A 22,656-nucleotide genomic window follows, 5' to 3' on the forward strand; every position below is an offset into this window, starting at 1 on the left:
TGATCGATTGTTGGAACACTCTGTGTTATAGGAAGACACTGTTTTATAAGTACTTCCGAGAGCGCATTGTCAGTTTGGTCCTTGGTGTCTTGGCTATCGTCTTCATTTGGCTGAGGGAAGCTTTCATCATGATGGGATTGGACTTCTTTGGATAATTCACCGATGTCATCTCGGTCTTCCTGAAACATTTCTTCAGGATTTTGACGGCCTTGATCTTCAGACTTCTTCAATTGACTGGTACTATCTTTGGCCACAGTTCCTACATTCATCTCTGTTGTATTGCTTTCCACCGGGTGGCTGTACCTATCTGTTTCATCTTTCTCTGAAACGACTCGTTCACTTTGAAATCGGGAAGCAATCTCAGTGTTGCTGTGAATTTCTTCATTTTCAGTGGAAAGTTCTTCAGACTCTTTGCGTGCTTCCACATTTTTACTTGTGGTTCTCTCTTTATTGAATGTCGCCCTTTCTTGCGGGTTCTTGATCAAGGACGCCTGATTCGCGCGTCTTTGCTCCACGTCTCCAAACCCAACTGCCATCTTATCGACTTCACTGCTGGAGGATCGACTAAATCTCGATAGCTTCTGCTCCGTGTCCATAATTCCATTTTTCTGACTTGGTGCGCTCTTTGATTTCAACAACGCTTGTCTCGTTCTGGGTCTGTTCGTATCGTTACTTTTCGCTTTTGAGACAAGACGTTTAGTAATTACAGTCGGCTCGGAACTGACGACAGATTTCCGTGTATTGGAAACAGCTTGATTTCGGCTTGATGCTTCTAGAACCAAGCGAGTGTTATTTAGTTCTTTTTGGCGCTGTGCACGAGTCGTAATTGAGCTTCTTGAAACAGCTTTATTTTGACGAGTTTCTGAAGAAACCTTTTGTCGTGATCGTGTGCTTTTAGAATTAATCACTCTTTCACGTTCTAGTTGTTCTCCAGCATCCAGTTGTGTCATCTTGCGATTGCTGTGTTGAACAGTTTGAGGATTCGATTCAGTATGTCCGAAGTCTGTCACATTTGAAAACCCATTTTTATTAATGCAAGATTCCTCCATGTCACAGTGTCTCTCCGTTTCATCAAATGTAGGCAATTCTAATTCATTGTCTTGATCGATTGCTGGAACACTCTGTGTGATAGGAAGACACTGTTTTATAAGTACTTCCGAGAGCGCATCGTCGGTTTGGTCCTTGGTGTCTTGGCTATCGTCTTCATTTGGCTGAGGGAAGCTTTCATCATGATGGGATTGGACTTCTTTTGATAATTCACCGATGTCATCTCGGTCTTCCTGAAACATTTCTTCAGGATTTTGACGGCCTTGATCTTCAGACTTCTTCAATTGACTGAAACTATCTTTGGCCACAGTTCCTACATTCATCTCTGTTGTATTGCTTTCCACCGGGTGGCTGTACCTATCTGTTTCATCTTTCCCTGAAACGACTCGTTCACTTTGAAATCCGGAAGCAATCTCAGTGTTGCTGTGAATTTCTTCATTTTCAGTGGAAAGTTCTTCAGACTCTTTGCGTGGTTCCACATTTTTACTTGTGGTTCTCTCTTTATTAGATGTCGCCCTTTCTTGCGGGTTCTTGATCAAGGACGCCTGATTGTCGCGTCTTTGCTCCACCTCACCAAACCTAACTGCCGTCTTATCGACTTCACTGCTCGAGGATCGACTAGATCTCGAGAGCTTCTGCTCCGTGTCCGTAATTCCATTTTTCTGACTTGCTACGCTCTTTGATTTCAACAACGCTTGCCTCGTTCTGGGTCTGTTCGTATCGTTACTTTTGGCTTTTGAGATAAGACGTTTAGTAATTGCAGTTGGCTTGGAACTGACGACAGATTTCCGTGTATTGGAAACAGCTTGATTTCGGTTTGATGTTTCTAGAACCAAGCGAGTGTTATTTAGTTCTTTTTGGCGCTGTGCACGAGTTTTAATTGAGCTCCTTGAAACAGCTTTATTTTGACGAGTTTCTGAAGAAACCTTCTGTCGTGATCGGGTGCTTTCTGAATGAATCACTCTTTCACGTTCTAATTTACCATTAGGTTGTCCCATAGAACCCAAACATTTAGTTTTCTCTAGCGGCTTTGTAGTTCCTCTACGAGGGCGCAATGGAGGTTTTAGAGAGATCGTATCGCCTCTTGCTTGCCGAAGGTTATAACGATTTTCTTTTCTGTTGCTGTAGTCTTCATTTTCAGAGGATGATTCGCCAGTGTTGTCCTCGATTATCATGTTGAGTGTTTCACACAATGCTTCCAACTCATCGTCCTTCACGTCGTCTGCAGCTGTTTTTGAAGCAAATGCCTTCTCTGGTGCACACTTCAACTCTCTCTCAGAATCAGTTTCTCTCTCTGAATCAGTACTGCTTTCCAAGGTACCCAAAATATTTTCCAGAACAGAGGACAACTCGTCTGCTTCCTTCGACGCGGTCTTATTAGGTAGAAGGGCTGCATACTGATTCGCGCCCATTGTGTCGTTATTAGCGTGTTCAGTAACTTCCTTGTCTGGGAGTGAATTCGTGTTGTATTTTGCTTGTTTCACGGACTCATCCGTAGCAGCCGACGTTTTCAGGTCAATAGGATTTTCCATAACAAGATCGCAAACTGTATCTTTCTCAGCAACCCCTCGCTTAGAGAATCTCCAGATGATTGGTGAAGTACGGTCCTCTCTGCCTTCAAGAGAGGTGTAAAGAACATCCTCACTGACGCAACGACGAAGTTTTTTGCTTAGCTCTTGAGCCTTTTCTTCTTTCAAGGAATTCTCCGGTTTCTGGCATTCAATTTCCGTGGAATCATTTGATGATAAAGTGGTACATTTCTCTGATGTTTTTCTCAATCCATTAACTTCATCCACCGACATGGCCCTACGAAAGCCCATTAATTTTGAATTCCTCTCTAAACTCAGCCTTCTCGTCCTATAAGGATTGCATCTCGACGAAGTTAAAGCTTCCTTCAGCTCCATTATTTTTTCCGCCAGATCAGATGAGCCTGTTCTTTGAAAGGTTGGCCTTCTTTCCATCACTTTTAAATTCTTACATTCTGGCCTTCTCTCGTCAATGATGCTGACAAATATGAAGAAGAAAAACGTTGAATTGTCAAAAAATGAGTTAAGTGAGGGTCCTGAAAGTGTTCGTATTAGGGTATTAGGGAAAAGGGGGGTGGGGTGTGTACCTCTTCGTTTCTTGTATGCTCTATAAAAAACACACTGATAGTGATAAAAAGTGATTAAATCCATTCCCATTTAAATTTTTTTCCTATATGCAGGCCCAGTGACCAAGGATCACTTTTCGCCTTAAAACAAAGCTTATAGAGATTTTTCCATAAATGGTGCCAAAATAAAATACTCCCCTCCATGACGAGCAAGATTCAAAACATTTTAGACACTAAAATAAGTTAGTAAAATCATCGTAAAAACAAAAAAGTATAGGGGCGGCCAAATATGAAAGTGGCTTATAGGCCCCATTTTACACCTTCTCCTCCCTACTCATAGACTAGTTTTGCGATGAAATCAAGGCTAGTAAACTACTACATCAGGATACTGTATACCTTACCTAAGATACTTATTTAGCAGCAATAAAGGCTCTTCTGTTTTCTTTGACAACGGAAAGATAAGAAAACTTCCAACCTGAAAAAAAAACAACAACAACAACAGCGGCAGGATTTTTCGTTTTTGTCAGGTCTGTTTGCGGAGAAAGACAAAGAATATCTGTACTAATATTACAATGTTGGATCAGATGGGCCGGACTCTTTTAGGATGCAAATAAACTAAGAGGCTCTTCAAACGGTCCCAACATCGCTCCGACAATGGAGCCAACACTTTGACTGCGAGGGAAGTCCAGATATTCAGCCTGGTGTGTGTGTTCTGGAAGTATCGAACGGAATGTTGGAACGGCTTCGACTCCAACCAACGTTTTCGACAACAAACGAGATGTTGAATCGATGTTGAATGAAAGTCTAAATGAGTTTAACTTTGATGATTTAACACACTTTCACCAGCAGCAACAACGACTTGGGAGCAGATCAATTTGTTGGACTCATTTGTTCCCAATTCAGTGACTTCAAAGCTCAGTTGGTAGAGCATTGCACCGGCATCGCAGAGGGTCATGGGATCGAATGAAGCAACCTGAATTTTTCAGTTGTCTTCAAGAGACAATTGCTCAAATTGTCCATATAGATGCGAGGATTCAGTAATTCTCTCTTCCATCTGTAACCTGCACTTTAATGATAGACATTAATTCCAATCACGTTTAGCAATGTTGATGAACGACCTGTTCAAACACTCTCGACATTTGAATCAAGAAATGAAGAAACTGTTCAAACGGGCCTTAACAGTCAGTTAAGTCCCTGAAAACTTGGACAGTGATGTGGAAAGGAAGAGTGTGCTTTTGCCTTTTCTCAGGGGCAGATCTAGGATCCTGAGATGACTTACGGCTTTCTAGTACAAGTGGCATTCTGCAAAAAAAAAAAGTTACCAGTCAGCTACTCCATTCCTAAGTAGTGAACCCCCTCCTAAGAAAGATCCTCGATCCGCCCCTGATTTCTCCTTAAGTTTTCAAAGAATCCGGCGACTGTTGGCCATACTTCATTCCCCTACACACGGAACTGATGTGCCTGCTTAGTTACCTCGGTCCATCCACTCTCGGTCATGAACAACTTGGCGTTTCTTATTGTCCAAACGTTCTTTCTCAACTTAGCTCGTCCTTTAAATATCCTGCGATATTTTTCCTCGTTCGGGTCCTTCTGTATTTGCCTAAAAAGTAATCAGGAGAGATTTAGCTCTGCGTCTACCTTTCGGAAACGACAAACAGGTAAGCAGGCAATCAGGCAGCTGCTTTCCATAAAAGCCTGAAAATTCTCCTATTGATGGTTTGCATCTGACGTCACGGAAGCCATGTTCATGTACAGAAAAATGAGGTAAAATGTCTTTTGGGAATTTGACTATTATTATGCAAAACTTGTGAGGCCATTTTCTCTTGTTTTGTACACCAACATGGCCGTCTCATCACGTGGATGCAAAGTAAGAATTTTAACTTTCTCCTCTCTTTTGGGAATGCACCTAGTCTTTAGCTTGTGCGTTCTGTTTTCCCAATTTCAGACCACGTGATGTTACTATATGGAACAGTTTCTTTCAAATGGCGTCTTATGCACGTGCATATGTATGCATAACTTATGAAAAAACAAAAGGAAAATTCCCTTGGGAACATCACGTGGTCTGAAATGGGAAAACAAAACACACAAGTTAAAGAGGTACATTTTCTCGACGCCTGTCACCAATGGTATACGCCATACCCCCAGTAACACGAACGTCTGTAAATTTGTCCACTTTCAACAACAATTTCCTCAGCTGATATAACACCTAATACGCTAAAGTTAAGGTGCTCTTTCTATTTCTGGTATCAGGTTTTCATTCAGTTCAATTTTAACTCATTCAAATCGGTTGCCGATATTTAGGAGAAGGGTCTATTAATTACAACTAAAGTTGTTTCTATGATTTTTGACAAAACACAAATTTCAGTCTAAACTTGAACGCAACGCTAAATCCTATTAATAGATACATTGCTGGAAATCAACTTGCTCGAAGGTGTCTTGAACCAGCTCAAGACTGAGGCATTTCAGTGTTCCTCAAACGCCACTGATCACTCAAGGAGTGGCAGCTACCAATTCATTTAATGAAACAAAAAAATCAGGTTTATAGGAGATAACTATAGATTCTTTTATCTTCAACGAAGTTTTAATTAATGTTTTTAATTTTTTAATTTAATTTCTTTCTTATTCATTTTTTTGTTGTTGTAGTTCTATCCAGTGGATTTCACATGTGGATTATAACTTAGACAGACTAATAACTTAGATTCCAGTTCCCTTTCTCTTTTGTCCTTTCTCTTTTGTTAAACAAAGGATCATCTCTGCTGACTGACAGAAGTCTTGATCACGACCTCCCCTATTAATGCAACCGCATAATTGTCCTCTCACATTGATACATTGATGGAAATCAACTAAGCCCTTCTTATTCGTAAATTGGGTTTTCACGACAGCGGTCCAGTCATTCTTTAAGTTAAAACAGAGTGGAACTCGTTAAGAGAGGATTCAAAGGCAGAGTGATTTGGTGAAGTGCCTATCCTATAGGGATGATATCTCTTCACAAACGTTGCTTTTGTTATTCATGCAAATGTGCCAACCACAGGAACAAAAGACCCATTTTCCTTCGCTATAGGAGATTTTCACGTGAAACCATCGCCGCCGTGTTGGTGGACGAAAACAAAAGATCTCTCATTAGCTTCTTTTGTTCGTCCACCAGCAATTGTGCATTTCTCTATTGTTACTGGTGTCTTTAGAGGTTGGTTGAAAACGTCCTATTGAGGAAAGAGAAAAAAGTAATGGAAGAAATTTTAACTTACTTGAATAGAAAAATCATGTATTTAATTGAATCCCAAGCCTTCTGAGTTGTCGTGCTGTTTAGCAAATTCTTTAGTTTCTCCTCCATTTCTTCGGTTGGCTGCATGGAAGAGCGACGTCTCGTTTGAGATAACTTTGTAGAAGGAAGATCCTTGTTTGTAATCTGAATTGAAGGGAATTAGGACACCCTGGTTTACTAAATTTATCCGCCATAGCCACTTCGGGCTTTACTCGATACCACACACGTTTCTGTGAGTCCGGCACATGGCGAGAACATAATGAGCAAACACTCTCTTACCAGTAATTTAAAGACTCTGGCTTTTATTACGGTCCGACCGGCCTCTCAACTGAGACCCCACTCAAAGGTTTAATCCGTTGTCCCCAAATTTAGCTAAATGATCGCGTTTATCCAAAGAAGCCAAGTTTCTTTACCTCATTTTTACACGATGAGGAAACACTTGTCTTGGCATTTCAAAGCTTTCCGTGTTACTGCACAATGGCTCCATGCAATTAAGGAACACGAAAGTGATCTGGAATGATGAACGGTTTGCTAGTTTTCGGTCTATCATAAGCAAAAACCCACCTTCTCATCCAAAAATGAGTAGTTGGAAGCTGGTTGGTTCTTTTTCTTTCTCTCCTCATCCTTTTCTGTAACAATGATTTCTGTCTTTTGTGAACTAATTGAACTGGATTCCTTGATGAGAGAATCACTTTTCGAGACGGAAGAGGTCTCTCCTACTGATTTTCCATCTACGACACCCTTAAAACAAAGATAACGAAAAAAGCCTTGTGAGCATTGAAAACGTCGTTTGCTGACACTTCCTTTGAATTGTAAACAACAAATTAAAGAGTGGTCGCCAGTCACGCCGGATTGCATATTTCTGACAGTTTTTAGAAAACCTTAGCAACCGTTTATGCAATTAGAAGCTAAGTGGTAACTTAAGCATCTGTTATGAAGAAGACGACTTTTGTAATTTACACCCTTACCTCTTCGCGATCCGCCGTTTCTTCGCGTTCTTTCATTGCTGCGACGAGTGGCGTTTCTTGCCATATTGGAGAATTGAAATTTAATGACCTCTTTTCCACCTTGTTTGAACAATCGGCGTCTTTGTCAGTGAGTGAAACATCGTCTGGAGAATCAAGCAGCTATAAGCAAGAATAAGTGGAAATACTATGAATCACCGTAACATAACTTATGAAAAGAATAGAGATTCTCCTTTAGGAACTTTTTTTTCTTATTATGGTCCCGGTTACCAAAGTGAATTGCGACCCTATGGTAGAAATTGTAGCTGGGAGACCAAGATGAAAAAAAAAAATTTGAAATGTGATCAAAATGCATCCTGTTTACCGAGCTGAAACGTTCATATACAAAACAATTAAAGCTTGGTGAAGTTATTGGAATCTCGGCCCTCATCGTATATCATTGCTTATTTTTGTTTTTCAAGAGTGACTTCTTCGAGCGTAAAGTTTTGCCGAATATCAGCGTTGAACAACATTTGGGAGTAGAGAAAAAAACTCCTTGATTAATTTTTAACCTGGTATTAGCGTTCATCGGCTTTTGAATAAGCGGGGCTAGCTGGATTACCGAGCTATCCAGCCATCATACAACTGAGGCCAGACACTCAATTTCATTCAGCTACTACCTTGATTCTCAGCCTCTCCAGAGACGGTGAAGAAACCAAGTGCTTTCCATCTTTTCTCATCTGCAGGATCCTTTTCTTTTGCGACGGCGGTGTGGGTGTCGTACTGTACAACGAGTCGTTCCGATTCTCGGGACTATACTCGTCATGTTTTTCAGCCTTCATTTCGTCAGTGACAATCTGCTGCAGTTTTACCTCAGCGATCCCATCGACACTTAAAAAGAGTGTAGAAGATGGGTTAATAAAAACTCAGCGCTTTTGTAAAAGATAAGAAATGATTTGAAAATAACAAGAAGTGAAAATATCCAAATACACTTTAAAAAATGCAATCCGGCCTGAGCAAGACCACGACATCAAGAAGTTTGCTCAGTTGCTCAGTCAAGGGTTTCGCAAAGCGTCCTCGAGACCAGGGCCCAACGGTATTGTCTTGCAAAGAATAAGAAGGCGTTTTTTTCCTATTTTAACCAATGATGTTGCTGTTTCGAGGCGTTCTTTTTGGCCACCGCGTCGTAGATCTTAAGGTCCCTATTAAAAGGGCAACACTTTCTTCTCGGTTATCAGTTAAAGACCCTGAGTGTTGGTTTGGCACAAGTTTGAACCCGTCTGGTGGTCTTAACTAAGTTAACAGTTGAGGCCATAAAAGGGACTCTCAAATTTTTAGATGCGGGCCGGTGGAGATGAGTAGGGTAATGCGGCGCACAGATTCTTCACATTTGCGTTCAGCAAATTGGCTAACTGGAAGACTGCCGGGACGAATAAACCGTCAGATCGATAGAGTTGATAATGTAAATTGACCACCGTACAGGGATTCTAAAATCTGACGTTTCAAGCGTTAGCCGAAGGGCTAACGCTCGAAACGTCAGCTTTAAGAATCCCTGTACGGTGGTCAATTTACATTATCAACTCCGTAGATAAAACCGAATTTTTGTGTACTACTTCCCCACCGACACAGTACCACAGTTTCTTTAGAAACTACCCCCTTTATTCGACAGATCAATAAATAGTTTTCATGTCTGCCCACGTTTTAGGTAAAAGGATATCGATCTAAGGTATCAAATTCCTCACTTCTCTAGTTTAGCTAGAGATGTACCTATCTTGAGTTTTTTTCAATGGCGTCACATCTCCATTCATTGACTTTATCAGCGGTTTCATGTCGTTCAAAGTGTTGTAGCGATGAATAACGTCTCGAACTCGGCCACCAGCTTTCGAGAACTAGAAGATATAAGAACAGATACTATCACCAGAAGTCTATAACCCGTCTATAACCCGTCACGTGCAATCTGATTGGCCATAATTTGGCAGGACCCGTATTCTAAATTTAGATAATAAGGTACACCGTTGGATCAAGGCCAGATAAGAGACATCGACACTTTAGTGGGTTAGAGCGGATGAGTATCAATTGAGTGTCGAAAGTAATTAGCAAATTGCTTTCGGTTTGCATTACTTCACACAGTGATTGGTTCAAAGATCTCACGCCATTTATTCGACCAATCAGAAGTGAAATCAAAACCAATCGTGGCTTGTGCGTGCACATTTTCCCGCGCTTTGTGTCGGTTACGTGTAATTACTTCGCGTTTGATTGGCAAAAGTAATTACTTTGGTTTTGGCTTTACGACACTCGATTGAAACTCGCTCTATGAGCTTCTGCGATCACTGAACGAAAACCAAAGGTTAATCGAAGGGTCATAGGTTTGAGCAAAGGTGCAATCCGACTCGCCGGAATGTTTGTTAAGAGTCAACATCGAATAAAATACATCGCTTTAACAAAAACCATTTCATTCATTACAAATTAAGCGAGAATACACCATTTTGAACATTTCAGTCCTGCCAGTAGAGCGCGACAACTGTCACCTGAACTTAGTCAGCTCACTCTAGCTCAGTGGGAGAGCATTCACGCTAGTAATCGGAAGGTCATAAGTTTGCCTTAATAATGGAGGTGGTGAATTTGAAGTATGCCAGAATCATTGTAAAAAGGTTGTTTACGATCGAGATCGTACGCCGGCGTAAACCAGCAACCATCTTAGCTTGTAATGGAGAGCACAGCAAAGCTAAGGGTAGGTCCAATCTCCATTACAAATCAAGACTTACAATTATACGATCTCGACGGAGTCAAAGAAGAACTGAGGGGACCGTCCGTGAAGCTAAGTCTTATAAATTGCGCGACCGAAGGCAATTGACCGGTGGTATATCCTTCTTGCTCGTTAATGTGAGAAGAAAAAAAAAACGTTTTTCAAGCAACAGTAATGAACTTTTATCATTTAAGGGCCGATTTACACGATACGATTTTTGCCGCATGCGACAAGCTTAGGCCTACGACAAGACTTACGATTGTCCCGGAATTTTAAAAGGTAAAGTCAGCTTACAAGCCAAGTGGTCCATCAGGCCGGAGCTTATCCCCGGTTTCTGTAGCATGAAGCGACTAGGAGTATTTCTACTCCCCCCTGGATGGGATGCTAGTCCATCGCAGGGTTACCCCCAGCATTAAATTCGCTTGTACCCATTTATACACCTGGGTGGAGAGAGGCACCGAGGGAGTAAAGTGTCTTGCCCAAGAACACAACACAATGTCCACGGTCAGGACCCGAACCCGGACCACCGCGCCTCCCTTTTAAAACATGTTCTAAAATGCTTTTTCTGACGAAGACGACAATTGTAAACGAGTTGTAAGCCTGTCGTTATCTTGTCGCATGCGATAAAAATAGTACCGTGTAAATCGGCCTCAAGTGTACACAACTTTTTTACCCATGATCCTTTACGATCCGCGGCTATCGCTGGTATCATTCTGTCAATCAAAAGAGGCGTTGCCATGAGGATCACTGCGGCCTCGCCAACAGCCGTTGCCACACTAAGATCTTGTGACTTTTCGTTTTCCTTGTCGAATTTAGGGCTGAGTTTGGAAAGAACCGGCATAGCTCGTTTAGCTGACGGTGATATCCTGTGCACAGAAGGTACAAAAGCGGAAAACATCACAAAGGAGTAAAGATCACAGCTTATCCTCAAAATTAGAGTACTAGGACAGATCATCACAGAGAAAATTAAAAAATAAACTCTGAAAGTGGGTTGTTTAAGCAGCAAAGTCAGAAAAAGCTTGGAACGAGCGCCCTGAACGGTTCAGGGCGCTCGTTCCAAGCTTTTTCTGACTTTGCCGCTTAAACAACCCACTTTCAGAATTTTACTTGGGTAAATCTCGTTACGACAAAAAAATCTGGTGATTCTCGGCTAAGGGGGAAAATGACAGCAAAAAATATAGGGTTTAATCGCGAAACAAAGCTGTGAAATCTATTTTAATGTAGCACTCTCCAGCAACTCGGGAGGAACTGCTTAAATGCCGTAAAGCCGTCTGTGATTGACCCACATGCAGAAAATGACTATAATTTAGACACCCATCATTATCAAGTGAAGCTATGATCATCGCAGTTATGAACGCAATTTTTACAATTGCGTAGAGAAGTCTGAAAAATTCCGGACTTCAACGGGGTTTGACCTCGCGATTCCGGTGCGACGCTTTAACCAACTGAGCTATGAAGCCACTGACGTTGGGAGCTGGTCATTTGGGGGTTCTAATGGTCCCGTTCTAATGGTGAGTTGGTTAGAGCGTTGCACCGGAATCGCGAGGCCACGGGTTCAAACCCCGTTGAAGACCTGAATTTTTCAGACTTCTCTACGCAATTGTAAAAATTGCGTTCATAACTACGAAGATCATAGCTTCACTTAATTTCATATCCGCAGTTCATATATGATTCATTTCATATACCATTTCACCCATCATTATATCAAATATTAGGTTACTCATAACTTTGGCTCAATTTCTGCCGCTTTGTCGCGGACTGGAAATCGAGCCCACTTGCAACCTTTAACAAGTTAGTTGCCTAATTTATTAGATTAACGGAAAAAAAAAAACATTCCAACCCACTTAGCAATTTCGTCCAGCAGTGCTTGCTTCTTGAACTTCTTGTTACTTGGAGTGTTCAGCACTTTTTTATTCAAAAGATTGTTGGCTTGTTCTCGTTTCTTTATTTCCTCTTCGGTTTTCTTTCTCGCTCTTTCTTCCTCCTCGACCTTTTTCTTATCTTCTTCAAGCCGCCTTTTTTCTTCATCCTTCTTTTTCTTTTCTTCCTTCTCGTTTTGTTTCTCTTCTTCTTGTTTCCTTTTCTCCTCCTCTTTTCTTTTTCTTTCTTCTTCCTTTCTTTTCTTCTCTTCCTCCTTCTGTCTCTTTTTCTGTTCTTCCCTCTTAATCTTCTGTATTTCCCCCTCGTCTCTTTTTTGAACGTTGTCCCTTCTTTTGATTTCGTCGCCTTTTTGACGGATGTTGGAGCCTGAAACTTTTGCCGAAACATTGTTATTTTTTGTAGCAATATTTTCTCCCGCCTCGCCTTTCGATCTGGCCTCCATTTCTTTAATAATATCTCGCGTTGATCTGCGAGTGTACTGTTGCCTAGAAAATGATCCCGCGGGTTTCCTCTCCCGCGGCTCTTCTCCCGCGACGTCTTGAAGTGGACCAGTTTTCTGCTGCTTCTCCTCGTATTTCCCTTTACCCGATTTGCTTTCTTTGTCAGAGTGGTGATCAGATTCTTCAGTAGCACTGGGCTTCCATTTAGTCTTTCCAAAACCAAATATACTTCTCTTCGGCTTACGCGCGTGGTGATCCGTTTCGTTGTTAAGGTTCTCTTTCGATGAAGTCAACATCATCGATGATTTCTTCCTTTTTCTATTTCGCGCATCGTTAGAACACCCTACTGTAGAACTCCTTCCTCGTGTAAAAGGACTTTCCCTTGATTTCCCTCGCGCTCGTCTCGTCGGCCTTTTATCTAGGACCTCGTCATCGCTTCCCGCCGAGCTTAAGACCGTAAGGTTTGATCTTTTTCGGCCGTCAAGTGGCACAGACCGACTGACAGTAAGTGGTTTGTGTTCATACAAATTCTCAAAGCTGGAACCGGACGTTGATCTTAATCGACTTGCTCTACCTTCAGCGCTCAGATAAGGGTTTGCACGGCTACGCTTACGGCCCTTAGCAGCCGTATGCTTTGCACCAGTGCTGATTCTTCTCCGGCGACTTGCTAAGGAACATAAAAATTAATAAAATCAATCTATGAAAACAAAGGAAAATTTGACATGCGGTTGCGCAGACCTGAAACTACAATCCGGGTCAAAACACTTCAGGACACTTGTCAAATTTTGGGCGAAAAGTAGAGAATTAACTGTGCATGCTTCCATCGTTATATGAGAAACGAATGTTCTTCTTTCACTGCCTTTTTCGTGCCCCCCTCCCCCCCCCCTTCCCACCAGACAATGTTGAAACATGCCAGCGATCGATGAACGGATCTTGATTTTGGAGACTGTGAAAAATCAACATTGTAATGGGGGTAGGGGGGAAAGTATTAGCATTAGATAGTATATTAAGATGAATTTGCGAATATTTTAAAAAGGAACTTTTAAACAAATACTAGATGTCTTGTAATGGATTCGTCGTAGATTTGTCCAATGCAATAGTAGTTCTTTCTCTGTTATATCTTTGTTTTACTTTGCTTGATTTGAAAGCTGCTTTAAAATAGATGCAGTCTTTCTTGCTGGATTGATAGTAGTTTTTATGTTTTTGTGTGGTGTGATGTCCATCTTGATGAGTGTGTCTTTTGACCTTGGTATTTGAATCTACTTTATTTCATTTCCTTCTTGGTAAATTCATTCTTGAGTTTTTACAAGGGTAGAATAAAGATGTTATCGGTATAGTAGCTGTTCTTTGTTAATGAGCATTTCAGGCTTATTTTAGAGACAAGGCAAATTTGAACTGAGCAAACCGTGTCAAAACTATTACCGTGCATGAACTGAATAAAGTTGTTTGATAGATGGATGGATGGATGGATGGATGGACCCTTTGCATAAATGACAATGTACATCCTAAACCTCACATTCATGTGAAAAATCCTTTGTCTAGAAACATGAGTACGAGGCTAAGGATGTACAAAGTATTGTTATTCTAATTTAGGCGCCATTTATGCAAAGGGTCTATGGATGGATGGATGAATGGATTGACTGATTGACTTACCTTTGCCACTGACATCTGCAAGTGGGCTACCAAGACTAAAATCAGCGTTAACAGCATCATCAGTATCATACAAATGGTAAACTTCACGGACCTTTTTGTGTGTGATTTGCAGGTAGCGACTGCTTGGGTTGATTGTATATTTAGCGTGATCTTTTTGAAGATTTTCCGGACTAGTGCCAGACAGAAGGCGATAGATGTTCTCTCGTTCACTTAGAATTTGAAGCGGAGGTTTGTCCTGCGCAAATGAGCGTATCATCCAGGCTGCATCCAGAGCGCTCAGGACACCGCGGGCGCAACCCGATCCCGTTGGCCAAAATGGCTGAAGAATGAAGAAGTCATCGACGTTAGGTATATGCGTGATTGATCGTAAAGGTGGTATGACTGATCATAAGGCGCAATCGCAAAATTATGCATCATAATGAATTTATTCCAGTTGGGCTTAAAATTCTGGCTAAGACAACCAAACCTGGGAGTGACTGTTCCGCCGTTGAACACGAATTAGCAAGTCATTTGGACTAGTAAAACAAATAACTCTACCAGCCCCTCCCACTATAGGAGCCCCGTTAGGACTGTTTTTCGTTCTGCCTGATTAATTAGACACCGCATTTTTGACACTCAGTAGTAATAAATGATTTAGAGCTCTTTAAAAAGTATTCCGTGGGCGCTCGTGGAATATGAAATAATAATTACGGGACGAGCCGCATTGCGTAGAGTTCGCTTTAACCAATTTCCTATGCAAAAAACGCGATAAAACTCCAGCTTACGCTGACGACAGGCTTGGAATCGAAAACAATTTCTCTGTGTAAAGGCGTCCGCAAACGAGGAAACGATGTTGCGGAAACTTTGTTGCGGAAGCAAATGTTTACCCATTTGCGGCCCAGTGTTTCCTCGTTTGCGCGCCGAGGAAACATTTCCGGAAACAATGTTTCGGCAACAATGTTTCAGCGTTTGCGGGCGCCTTAAGCCACAGTTGGAAATGAAATAAATGACATTATCTCTGCGCATTACTGTTCGCCCAACAGGTAAAGGGCGATCAAATCAGAATTGGGTTTTTGAGAGGAGGGAAAAAAACAGAAAAACCTGAAGTGTGAAAATCAGTGCCAATCCACGTTAGAGGCTGAATCTGGTAATCAAGCCCGATGTGGTGGGGGTCTGAGGGGAGTTATCAGTTCCTACGCAATGTCTCCGTGATTATCTCACCCGTATCATGATTCAACTCGTGCCCTCACCTCCAATAAGCTGTCTCCGACAAGCCCCAGAAGCAGTTTACTTCCGTTTCTCTCTATGATTCTGGCGGCGTGTTCAGCTTTCTTGATGGAAGTGAAGTCAAACACAGCTATGTCCGGTTGATTGTTACCTACAATCTTTAGCTCCAAATTCTTCAGCGTTCCTTTAGTAGCGTATTTAACTACGTCGGTTACGTATTCCAACAGCTTCGAATGGTCGATGTTACAAGGAGCCAGTAATTTGGTGGGTTGACCAAAATCCTATAAAAGCAATGAAATGTTTAATGAAGGTCTTGCCGAAGTGATGATCTCTTCAACCTTCACGAATATTACCTCTTTAAGTGCACCTCTCTTCAATAAGCTTGCCTTCCCTGCCGTCATTACAAAATAATGAGTTTCGTCTTTGTAGTATACAATATTCTCCAGCTTGATTCCTTTCTCGACAAACAGGGTGTCGAAAAACTGCGGGTTAAATTGATAAGCAATTCCACTGATTTCTTCAACATTAGCTTCCTCTTCTGTTCCATGGTTGACAAAGTTAGCTGTGATCCCAATAGCGAGTGTGCCTTCAAGTGAGAGAAGAAATATGTTGAAGCTTGTGGTTTAAAGACCAAATTCTTTCGACTACGAGTGCCTCAGGGCTTTTTGAGGAATTCGCCTGATTTCTCAGTCCGGTTCACAAACATGGGAAAAAGGAAAAAGGTTTTCCAAAACTAGGATTAGAAAGTGCTAAGAAAACAGAATAACTTTTCGCGCGGGAGTATAGAAAACCATCGCGCATGCTAAGATAATGTATGTTCCTTGCACTCCGTGAAAACCTAGCGTGTTTCTTCAGCTAAGAGAGTTTGAGGGCCACACTATAAAATACAGCTCCCTCCTTTTTCCTCTGTTTCGCACTCCATAAATCGATGTTTTAGCGCGCCGTATTGTGAAGAACACGACTTCCTAAATTAGCTAATTATAGCTTGCCTACTATCTGATAATCGGCCTTAAAATGATTTTCAATATAGTGAAAAAGAAAATTGAGCGATTGCTTTAAGTGGCTTTGTATGTTCAAAGTGATTGGCTTATCGAAAAAACTCGCGCTCTATTTCATCCAATCAAAAACAAAACAGAGACCATGCCGCTTTTTCCCGCGATTAACACCAGCTACATATGCCCCACCGTGGCGTTTTAGGATTGGCGCGTCTTCTGTGATTGGCTATAGCTGGCATAACTGCTGTCATTTCAGTTCGGCGGCCTAGACTGAAGATAAATCCTCAACAAAAGTCAACATTTTTTGCTAAAATAAGCAACAAATTTCAAATTACCTCTCATTTCAATCTGCTGAAATCCTGGAAGAACATTTTTCTTCCCATCAGCTCCAATGAGCACATCGAATTCAAAGGTCTTCAAAGGATGATTTTCAGGAGACACTTTGCTCCTCCATCCATCTTCCGGTAGATTAGGCTCGATCACGTGTTCAAATGTGACGCCAGTGTACAGCTTGGCGCCAAAAATTAGCGCACATTTTAGAAGAATAGCTTGGAGTTTGCGAATGCCTGGTGGGAGAATCACATTTATCATATAACCCTTTTTTACAAACAATTCGATAGATAGATTTTCCATTAAAAAAAAAATTACGAGCGCATCCAAAGAAATGTGCTATAAATTAAGCAGCAATTCTCATCGAAAAATCCAAGATTTTAACAGGAAGGAGTATAAAACACCTGCACACTTTACCCGCCAAACATGCATGAGGGTTTCCCTGGGGTTTTGGGAAACAAGAGAACATGGCTAATTTGAACCTGGGGAGCAGGAAAACAAAGACCATTTTAGGAATCAAAAAACTAACAACACGTTTTGAAGTCATTTCGGGAACAGGGGAACACAAGCAATTTTTTCAAGGGAACGAAGACCCCTCCCGTCCCCTCCCCCCCCTTCCCTGGGAGGACCTCATGCTTGTTCTTGTTTTCGAATTTTCACAGTGCTCATTCTTTCATTCATTTTTGCGGAGACTCTCACGTGTGGACCTTGCCCAAAGATTTCGGTCAAACGGCTTCCGTTGATATGATAGAGCCACTAGTTTATTAGTTTTTATAACTATTATGAATTATCCTCTTTAAGTTTAAAGGATATCACTTACTACTTTCAGAATAAAAACTAGCGATAAAAAACGACGTTTCGATCTCTCTGAGATCATTTTCAAGTTTCAAAAAAACTACTTATAAGCACTTACTACTTCCTTACTAAATTTACTCACTCAAAAAAGAATAAGTTTTTTGAACAGTGGCCGAGAATTCATGTAGCGGAAAAGATTTTAGAGGTCAGTGGTAGACAAACTTCAACAACAGCAAGAAAAGAATAGGATAAGTAGAATTATTGGGAAGAAAGTTTTTGTTGTATAAAAGACAGCGAAAGGTCAAAGAATTCCTGCAATTTTGAGACAGTGGATCCCGACACCCTCCCCCTACGACTTGTTTTTAGAGACTAGGAGGTTATTGCATTTAAAAACGGCTAAATGCCCTCTTGCCTGATAAGATCAATTAATATCAGTTCCTAATACAAAACATGAAGGAATATCCGCCTGCGGTGATTCACATATCGGAATTGGTGAAGTGAAAACTATTTTCATAAAGTTCTAAAGGTCTGGTAGTGCGTATATTAGGAATTTATCGAATGTATCCATTATTTCTTCACCTCAGTCCGTCTGAGAATCCGTTCCCTTAAATATATCTTGTTCAATTGTTAACATGATCTTAATTATAGTGAAATTCTTGAGCATAAGTTTCGTTTCCGTATACAAATCGAAAGAGTGTCCTCGAGGGCCGAAGGGAATTACAAAGTTACCCAGATCATTGCATACTTCCCAATATCAGTTCTTTATTTCTGTCTTCTGTTTTCTCGCTGAAACTAAGGGGTCAGACATACATCACAAACTTAACTTCCCCGACTCGAATTTGCATTTAATGGTCCGGAAATCGCCGTTTACTCTCGCCTCTTCAAATTCGTGGTTTTTGCCGGTTCAGTCATGGTTGACCAACTTCAATCGTACGATCTGCTCTTATGCAACACAATTCGCCAAAATGGTACCTTTTAATTTTAGTGAGCATGTAATAAAATTAAATGACCGGAATACGTATTTTTCACTTCACTTCTCGTGAAAAAGGAGTTTGCGAGCTGACGCATTTCACGAGAGGACTGGACACCCACGCTTCCTCAGAGCAAAAAATGGTGTCACGTTTCAAAACAATTGATCATATTTATTTTTTGGTCTCTTTTTCATCTTAACGTTAGTAGAGGCATGTTAAAAGTTGTTTTGACAAAGTTTTGACCGATCCGTGCAGTAGCTGCTATTCCGCTTACAACTAATTCCGGGTTGAAGCGTCATCAAAATTGAGCGCGTGTTGTGTTAACAACGAAGAAGATTCTACACACGAAATCTCTCGATCTCTTCGGTTTCCTTTTTGGTATTTCAGCGTTTTTAAATGACCCGATCTCAGTATTAATGAATGTGACCGAAGTATTTTTTCGGCTTCTTTGTATTAAACGAGCAATCGAAGAACTAATTTCTTATATTGATGTTTTAAATCATGGAATATGACTGAAAAGAGTGGCACGCGAATAAATATGGACTTAGAAACTACTTTCCTCATACATAACAGGTGTTCAGAGAAAAATTGAGTACGGTGTAACTTAATTAATTAAAAGCTGGAAAAAAAATTGAGAGATCTTTTACAGATGTAGAGTGCAAAGCGAAAAGACAACAGAAAAAGTAAAAAAGAAAGAAAAGAAATATGTAAATTTGTTTCGAAGCAATTATGAAATATTGGAAGCGAGAGACGTGACTTTTAATTTGTTTACTTTCGAATTTCATCATGTGCCAAATCAGAAAGTTACGAAATACATTTCACCTCGATTTAATTTCAAGAGAAGTAGTGTGAACAAAACATTAAAAACTGAAGGCCTTTGCTTCTCGTCAGTGGAGTTCAATTTGAAAATGTTTATTGTGACTGAAAACAATGAAATGTACCGCGAGACTAAAGGATTATCAAAACTAACTCTTGAAGTGAACGAAAGCCTCACACTCTGCAAATGATCGACGTTGAACCACTTTTGTTCAAGAGTTTGTCCAAGACTTATAAACCTTTCAATGTACGTGAGGCCCACTGGCAAATTCTTACCCGATGACCGAGACTCGAACAAAACCCAAAACAATCCGTCTATTGATTGGAGAAGGAAAACTGTAAAGGAGTCAGTACGTTAAATAATAACGTCTTTTTTGGATTCCAAAGCGGGTAAAGTTTTTTGAGGGAATTCTACGTTTGACATTGAACTTTTTGGCCTTGTGGGCGTACTTAACCTGTTGATAACTGGAGAATAAACAACCCTGGCAATATTGAGGGATTAACAAGTGCCACAGATTTAAGTTTGCTAATCTTGTTGGAGAACGAACATTTGAAGACTCTCTCCGGCGATAGCACACGAGCCAGAAATTTGCGGAAGACAAAATAGGAAAATGTTTGCGTTATAAAATCAACAAATACGCGAAAACTGCCAAAGTTTTAATGACGATCATTAGATATCATCTCATGATCACTGAAATCATGGAAACAAAGTTGTTCTCTGATAAACACGAAAGTTATACCGCCTCTCGCTTGAGTGTTAATACGTTTTGGTAACTTTTCTGTATTTTTTATCAGTTGAAATTATCATTGACTCGTGTTTAACATTCCTATCTCATACAGCGGCATTATTAAATCATGATTGTCAAGTTGGGCCAGTATTAATGATAATTAGTGGTGCATTTAAATGTCAAAATGAAACTGAAAAACCTTCATTCACGTTAAAATGTAAATCAAATTTGCAACTAAACAATACATCCAAACTATATTATAGAGGGAAACTGCAAAATAAAACTTGCATACAAACACTTGCAACTGAGTAATTACTTACTGACGTGATCGATTGAGCCCGAACAGAATTTGCCATAAAACTTTTTCGCTCCAAGCGAACGAAAATCGGTAAGAAGAAACGGCCACAAGTGAAGTACATTATTCCTCACAAATGATTCTCTCTTCTCCACAATGACAACCTGGGCGCCGAGCAAAGCAACTTCGATGGCTGTCCTCAAGCCTACAGGACCGGCCCCTATGATCATTACTTGAATGTCCTCGCATATTTTCCCTTTGCCGTATTCTTTTTGGTTAGCGCGACTGTCAAGCTGTTCCCACAATGATTTACATCTCCAAGTTTGCAATTTCCCTTTGAGTAGCGAGTAAAACTCTCGAGGGTTGCTGGCCTTTATTCCGATAAGTTTTAGAAGTTGACCAAACGTGTGCGTTATTTCGGGACAATCTTCGGCGTTCATAAACTTGCAAAACAAATCTTGTGCAGTTTCTTTGCTCAAACCCGTATTTTCCATGCCAGTTTAGGTTTGGAAAGAAGTCCAGTGCGTTAAAAAATGGTCACAAAATAAGCGCGGTGAACAAAGTGGGCATAACCACGACGACCAGACGCTCCACGAGGTATTCAAAACAGATAGCAACGGATAGAAATTTCAAATTTGGTTGCCGATATTAAATGTCATGTCTGTTTGTTCTCAGCCGTGGTCACTCAACTGAAACAGCTTTGTTTTCTCAAGTAATTCAGAGATGACATACGTGTTACAAAAAAGAACAGTTATAACCGCATGAATACGTCATCACGTGCATGGCCGATGATAAACGGCTAACGAATGTTATAAGGAATAAGTTTAATTCTGAAGAGGAAAAAATTCCGGAATCTTTTTCTTTTCACGGACAAATTCATTTCTTGGTGTCCCAAAGGAACGTATCATTGTTGTCATATAATACTGAGTAATTTGCAATACAATGTCTCATTCTACAGGTAAGATCGAAGGAACAAGACACTACATGTATTGCACTACATCGTTGTTTCAATTCCCTCCCAAAACAAAGAGCTCGCTTCTTCCCAAAGTCAACACGCATCTAACAAGGCTGCAGCATGGAAAGCTTCTTTGAAAGAAGACTTATCGGGTGGCTTTCACTGTTTCAGCTGTTTTAACATACAACGGAAGTCAACACGGAAAGCGACAACGGCAAAACATAACAGGGCAAGCGAGAAACAGACAGGCACAAAGGCTTATGGTATCTGACAAAATTGGAACTGCTGAAGACAAGTTGTTTCTGAGAATGAAGGAATACATTAATTTCTTTGAACATCTTATAAAATAATGGACCATTTTTCGTTATTTTAATTCTTCTAGGTTTCAGCTTTTACCGTACATAATCGATACATAAGAATCAGTTTTATGTTGCTTGTGTTGCTTATATTCAAGTTTCACTCCTGGTGTCTTTTCTTCATATTCAATATTTTCAGCAAATATTTTCGCACGCATGCGATTGGTCTAAACGCGCGTGACCGAATATTCCCAATATTCCCCAATGTCCCAACATTTTTGCAAGTAGAATTAATTGGGTTCCCTTTTGTGACAGAAGAAATAAACCTGCTGGTCGATAAAGCGGTACCGGAAAACACAAAAAAGTCAACTTCATACGCTGTAAACGTTTTTGACGGTAAACTCTTCGTAAAGGTTTCGTCTAATTTGTAAGCTCCAGTCTCGTGAAAAATATTTGAAGGATAACAAACACAATAGGACGTTTCCAACCAACCTCTAGAGACGCTAATAACAATAGAGAAATGTACGACCTCTGGTGGACGAACAAGAGAAGCTAATGAGAGATCTTTTGTTTTCGTCCACCAAAATGGCGGCGATGACGTCACGTGAAAACCTCCTATACCTTCCATTTGAGCTTTAATCTTTAAATAGAGAGCTTTAATTGCCGTAGGAAGATTGTAAGCTTCTCGCAACAGATAACGCCAAATGGGGCCTACTGTTTATGTAACGATAAAATTTTAACTCATTTTATATAATAATTATTTAACGGCAGCATAGCTCATAACTGCATCACGCAGTTAAAGCACATCTACGATGCGGCCAACCAACCACCGAAGTGAGCAAATGTGAGAATGATATACACAGTAAATGAAATGGTGACAATGGAACCCACTGGAAACTCGGAAAAATCCGAGCCCCGGATGGGATTTGAACCCACGACCCTCCGTGATCTCGTCGGATGCTCTAACCACTGAGCTACTGGAGACTCTATGGTGAGCAAGGTCGAAATGTGGGTCTTTGACTCGAGCTGCACCACGCAGATACAGACAAATAACGGCAGCATAGCTCATAACTGCATCACGCAGTCACCATTTCATTTACTGTGTATATCATTCTCACATTTGCTCACTTGGGTGCTTGGTTGGCGGCATCGTGGATATGCTTTAACTGTGTGATGCAGTTATGAGCTATGCTGCCGTTATTTG

At 40.8% G+C, this 22,656-nt stretch overlaps 1 protein-coding gene across 1 annotated transcript in view; it reads right to left on the reverse strand.

Annotated features, from left to right (window-relative positions):
- The window catches only part of LOC137993187 (trichohyalin-like), a 23,098-nt gene extending 2,211 nt beyond the window's left edge, over positions 1-20,887 (reverse strand). Inside the window, exons 1-15 of the mRNA XM_068838892.1 lie at positions 20,227-20,887; positions 16,602-16,832; positions 15,625-15,857; positions 15,295-15,552; positions 14,066-14,384; positions 11,936-13,079; positions 10,765-10,957; positions 9,113-9,234; positions 8,026-8,236; positions 7,370-7,528; positions 6,966-7,142; positions 6,385-6,545; positions 4,613-4,739; positions 3,541-3,614; positions 1-3,051 (exon numbers count right to left, since the gene is read on the reverse strand). The exon at positions 1-3,051 is cut by the window's left edge and continues 2,211 nt beyond it. Coding sequence (XP_068694993.1) covers positions 1-3,051; positions 3,541-3,614; positions 4,613-4,739; positions 6,385-6,545; positions 6,966-7,142; positions 7,370-7,528; positions 8,026-8,236; positions 9,113-9,234; positions 10,765-10,957; positions 11,936-13,079; positions 14,066-14,384; positions 15,295-15,552; positions 15,625-15,857; positions 16,602-16,832; positions 20,227-20,695 — 6,929 coding nt within the window. The 5' untranslated portion in view covers positions 20,696-20,887. The remainder of the gene's footprint in view (positions 3,052-3,540; positions 3,615-4,612; positions 4,740-6,384; positions 6,546-6,965; positions 7,143-7,369; positions 7,529-8,025; positions 8,237-9,112; positions 9,235-10,764; positions 10,958-11,935; positions 13,080-14,065; positions 14,385-15,294; positions 15,553-15,624; positions 15,858-16,601; positions 16,833-20,226) is intronic.
- Between the last annotated feature and the right edge of the window lie 1,769 nt (positions 20,888-22,656).

Source organism: Montipora foliosa, chromosome 2 (assembly GCF_036669935.1).
Source record: "Montipora foliosa isolate CH-2021 chromosome 2, ASM3666993v2, whole genome shotgun sequence".
In the NCBI taxonomy this organism is placed as follows: Eukaryota; Metazoa; Cnidaria; class Anthozoa; order Scleractinia; family Acroporidae; genus Montipora; species Montipora foliosa.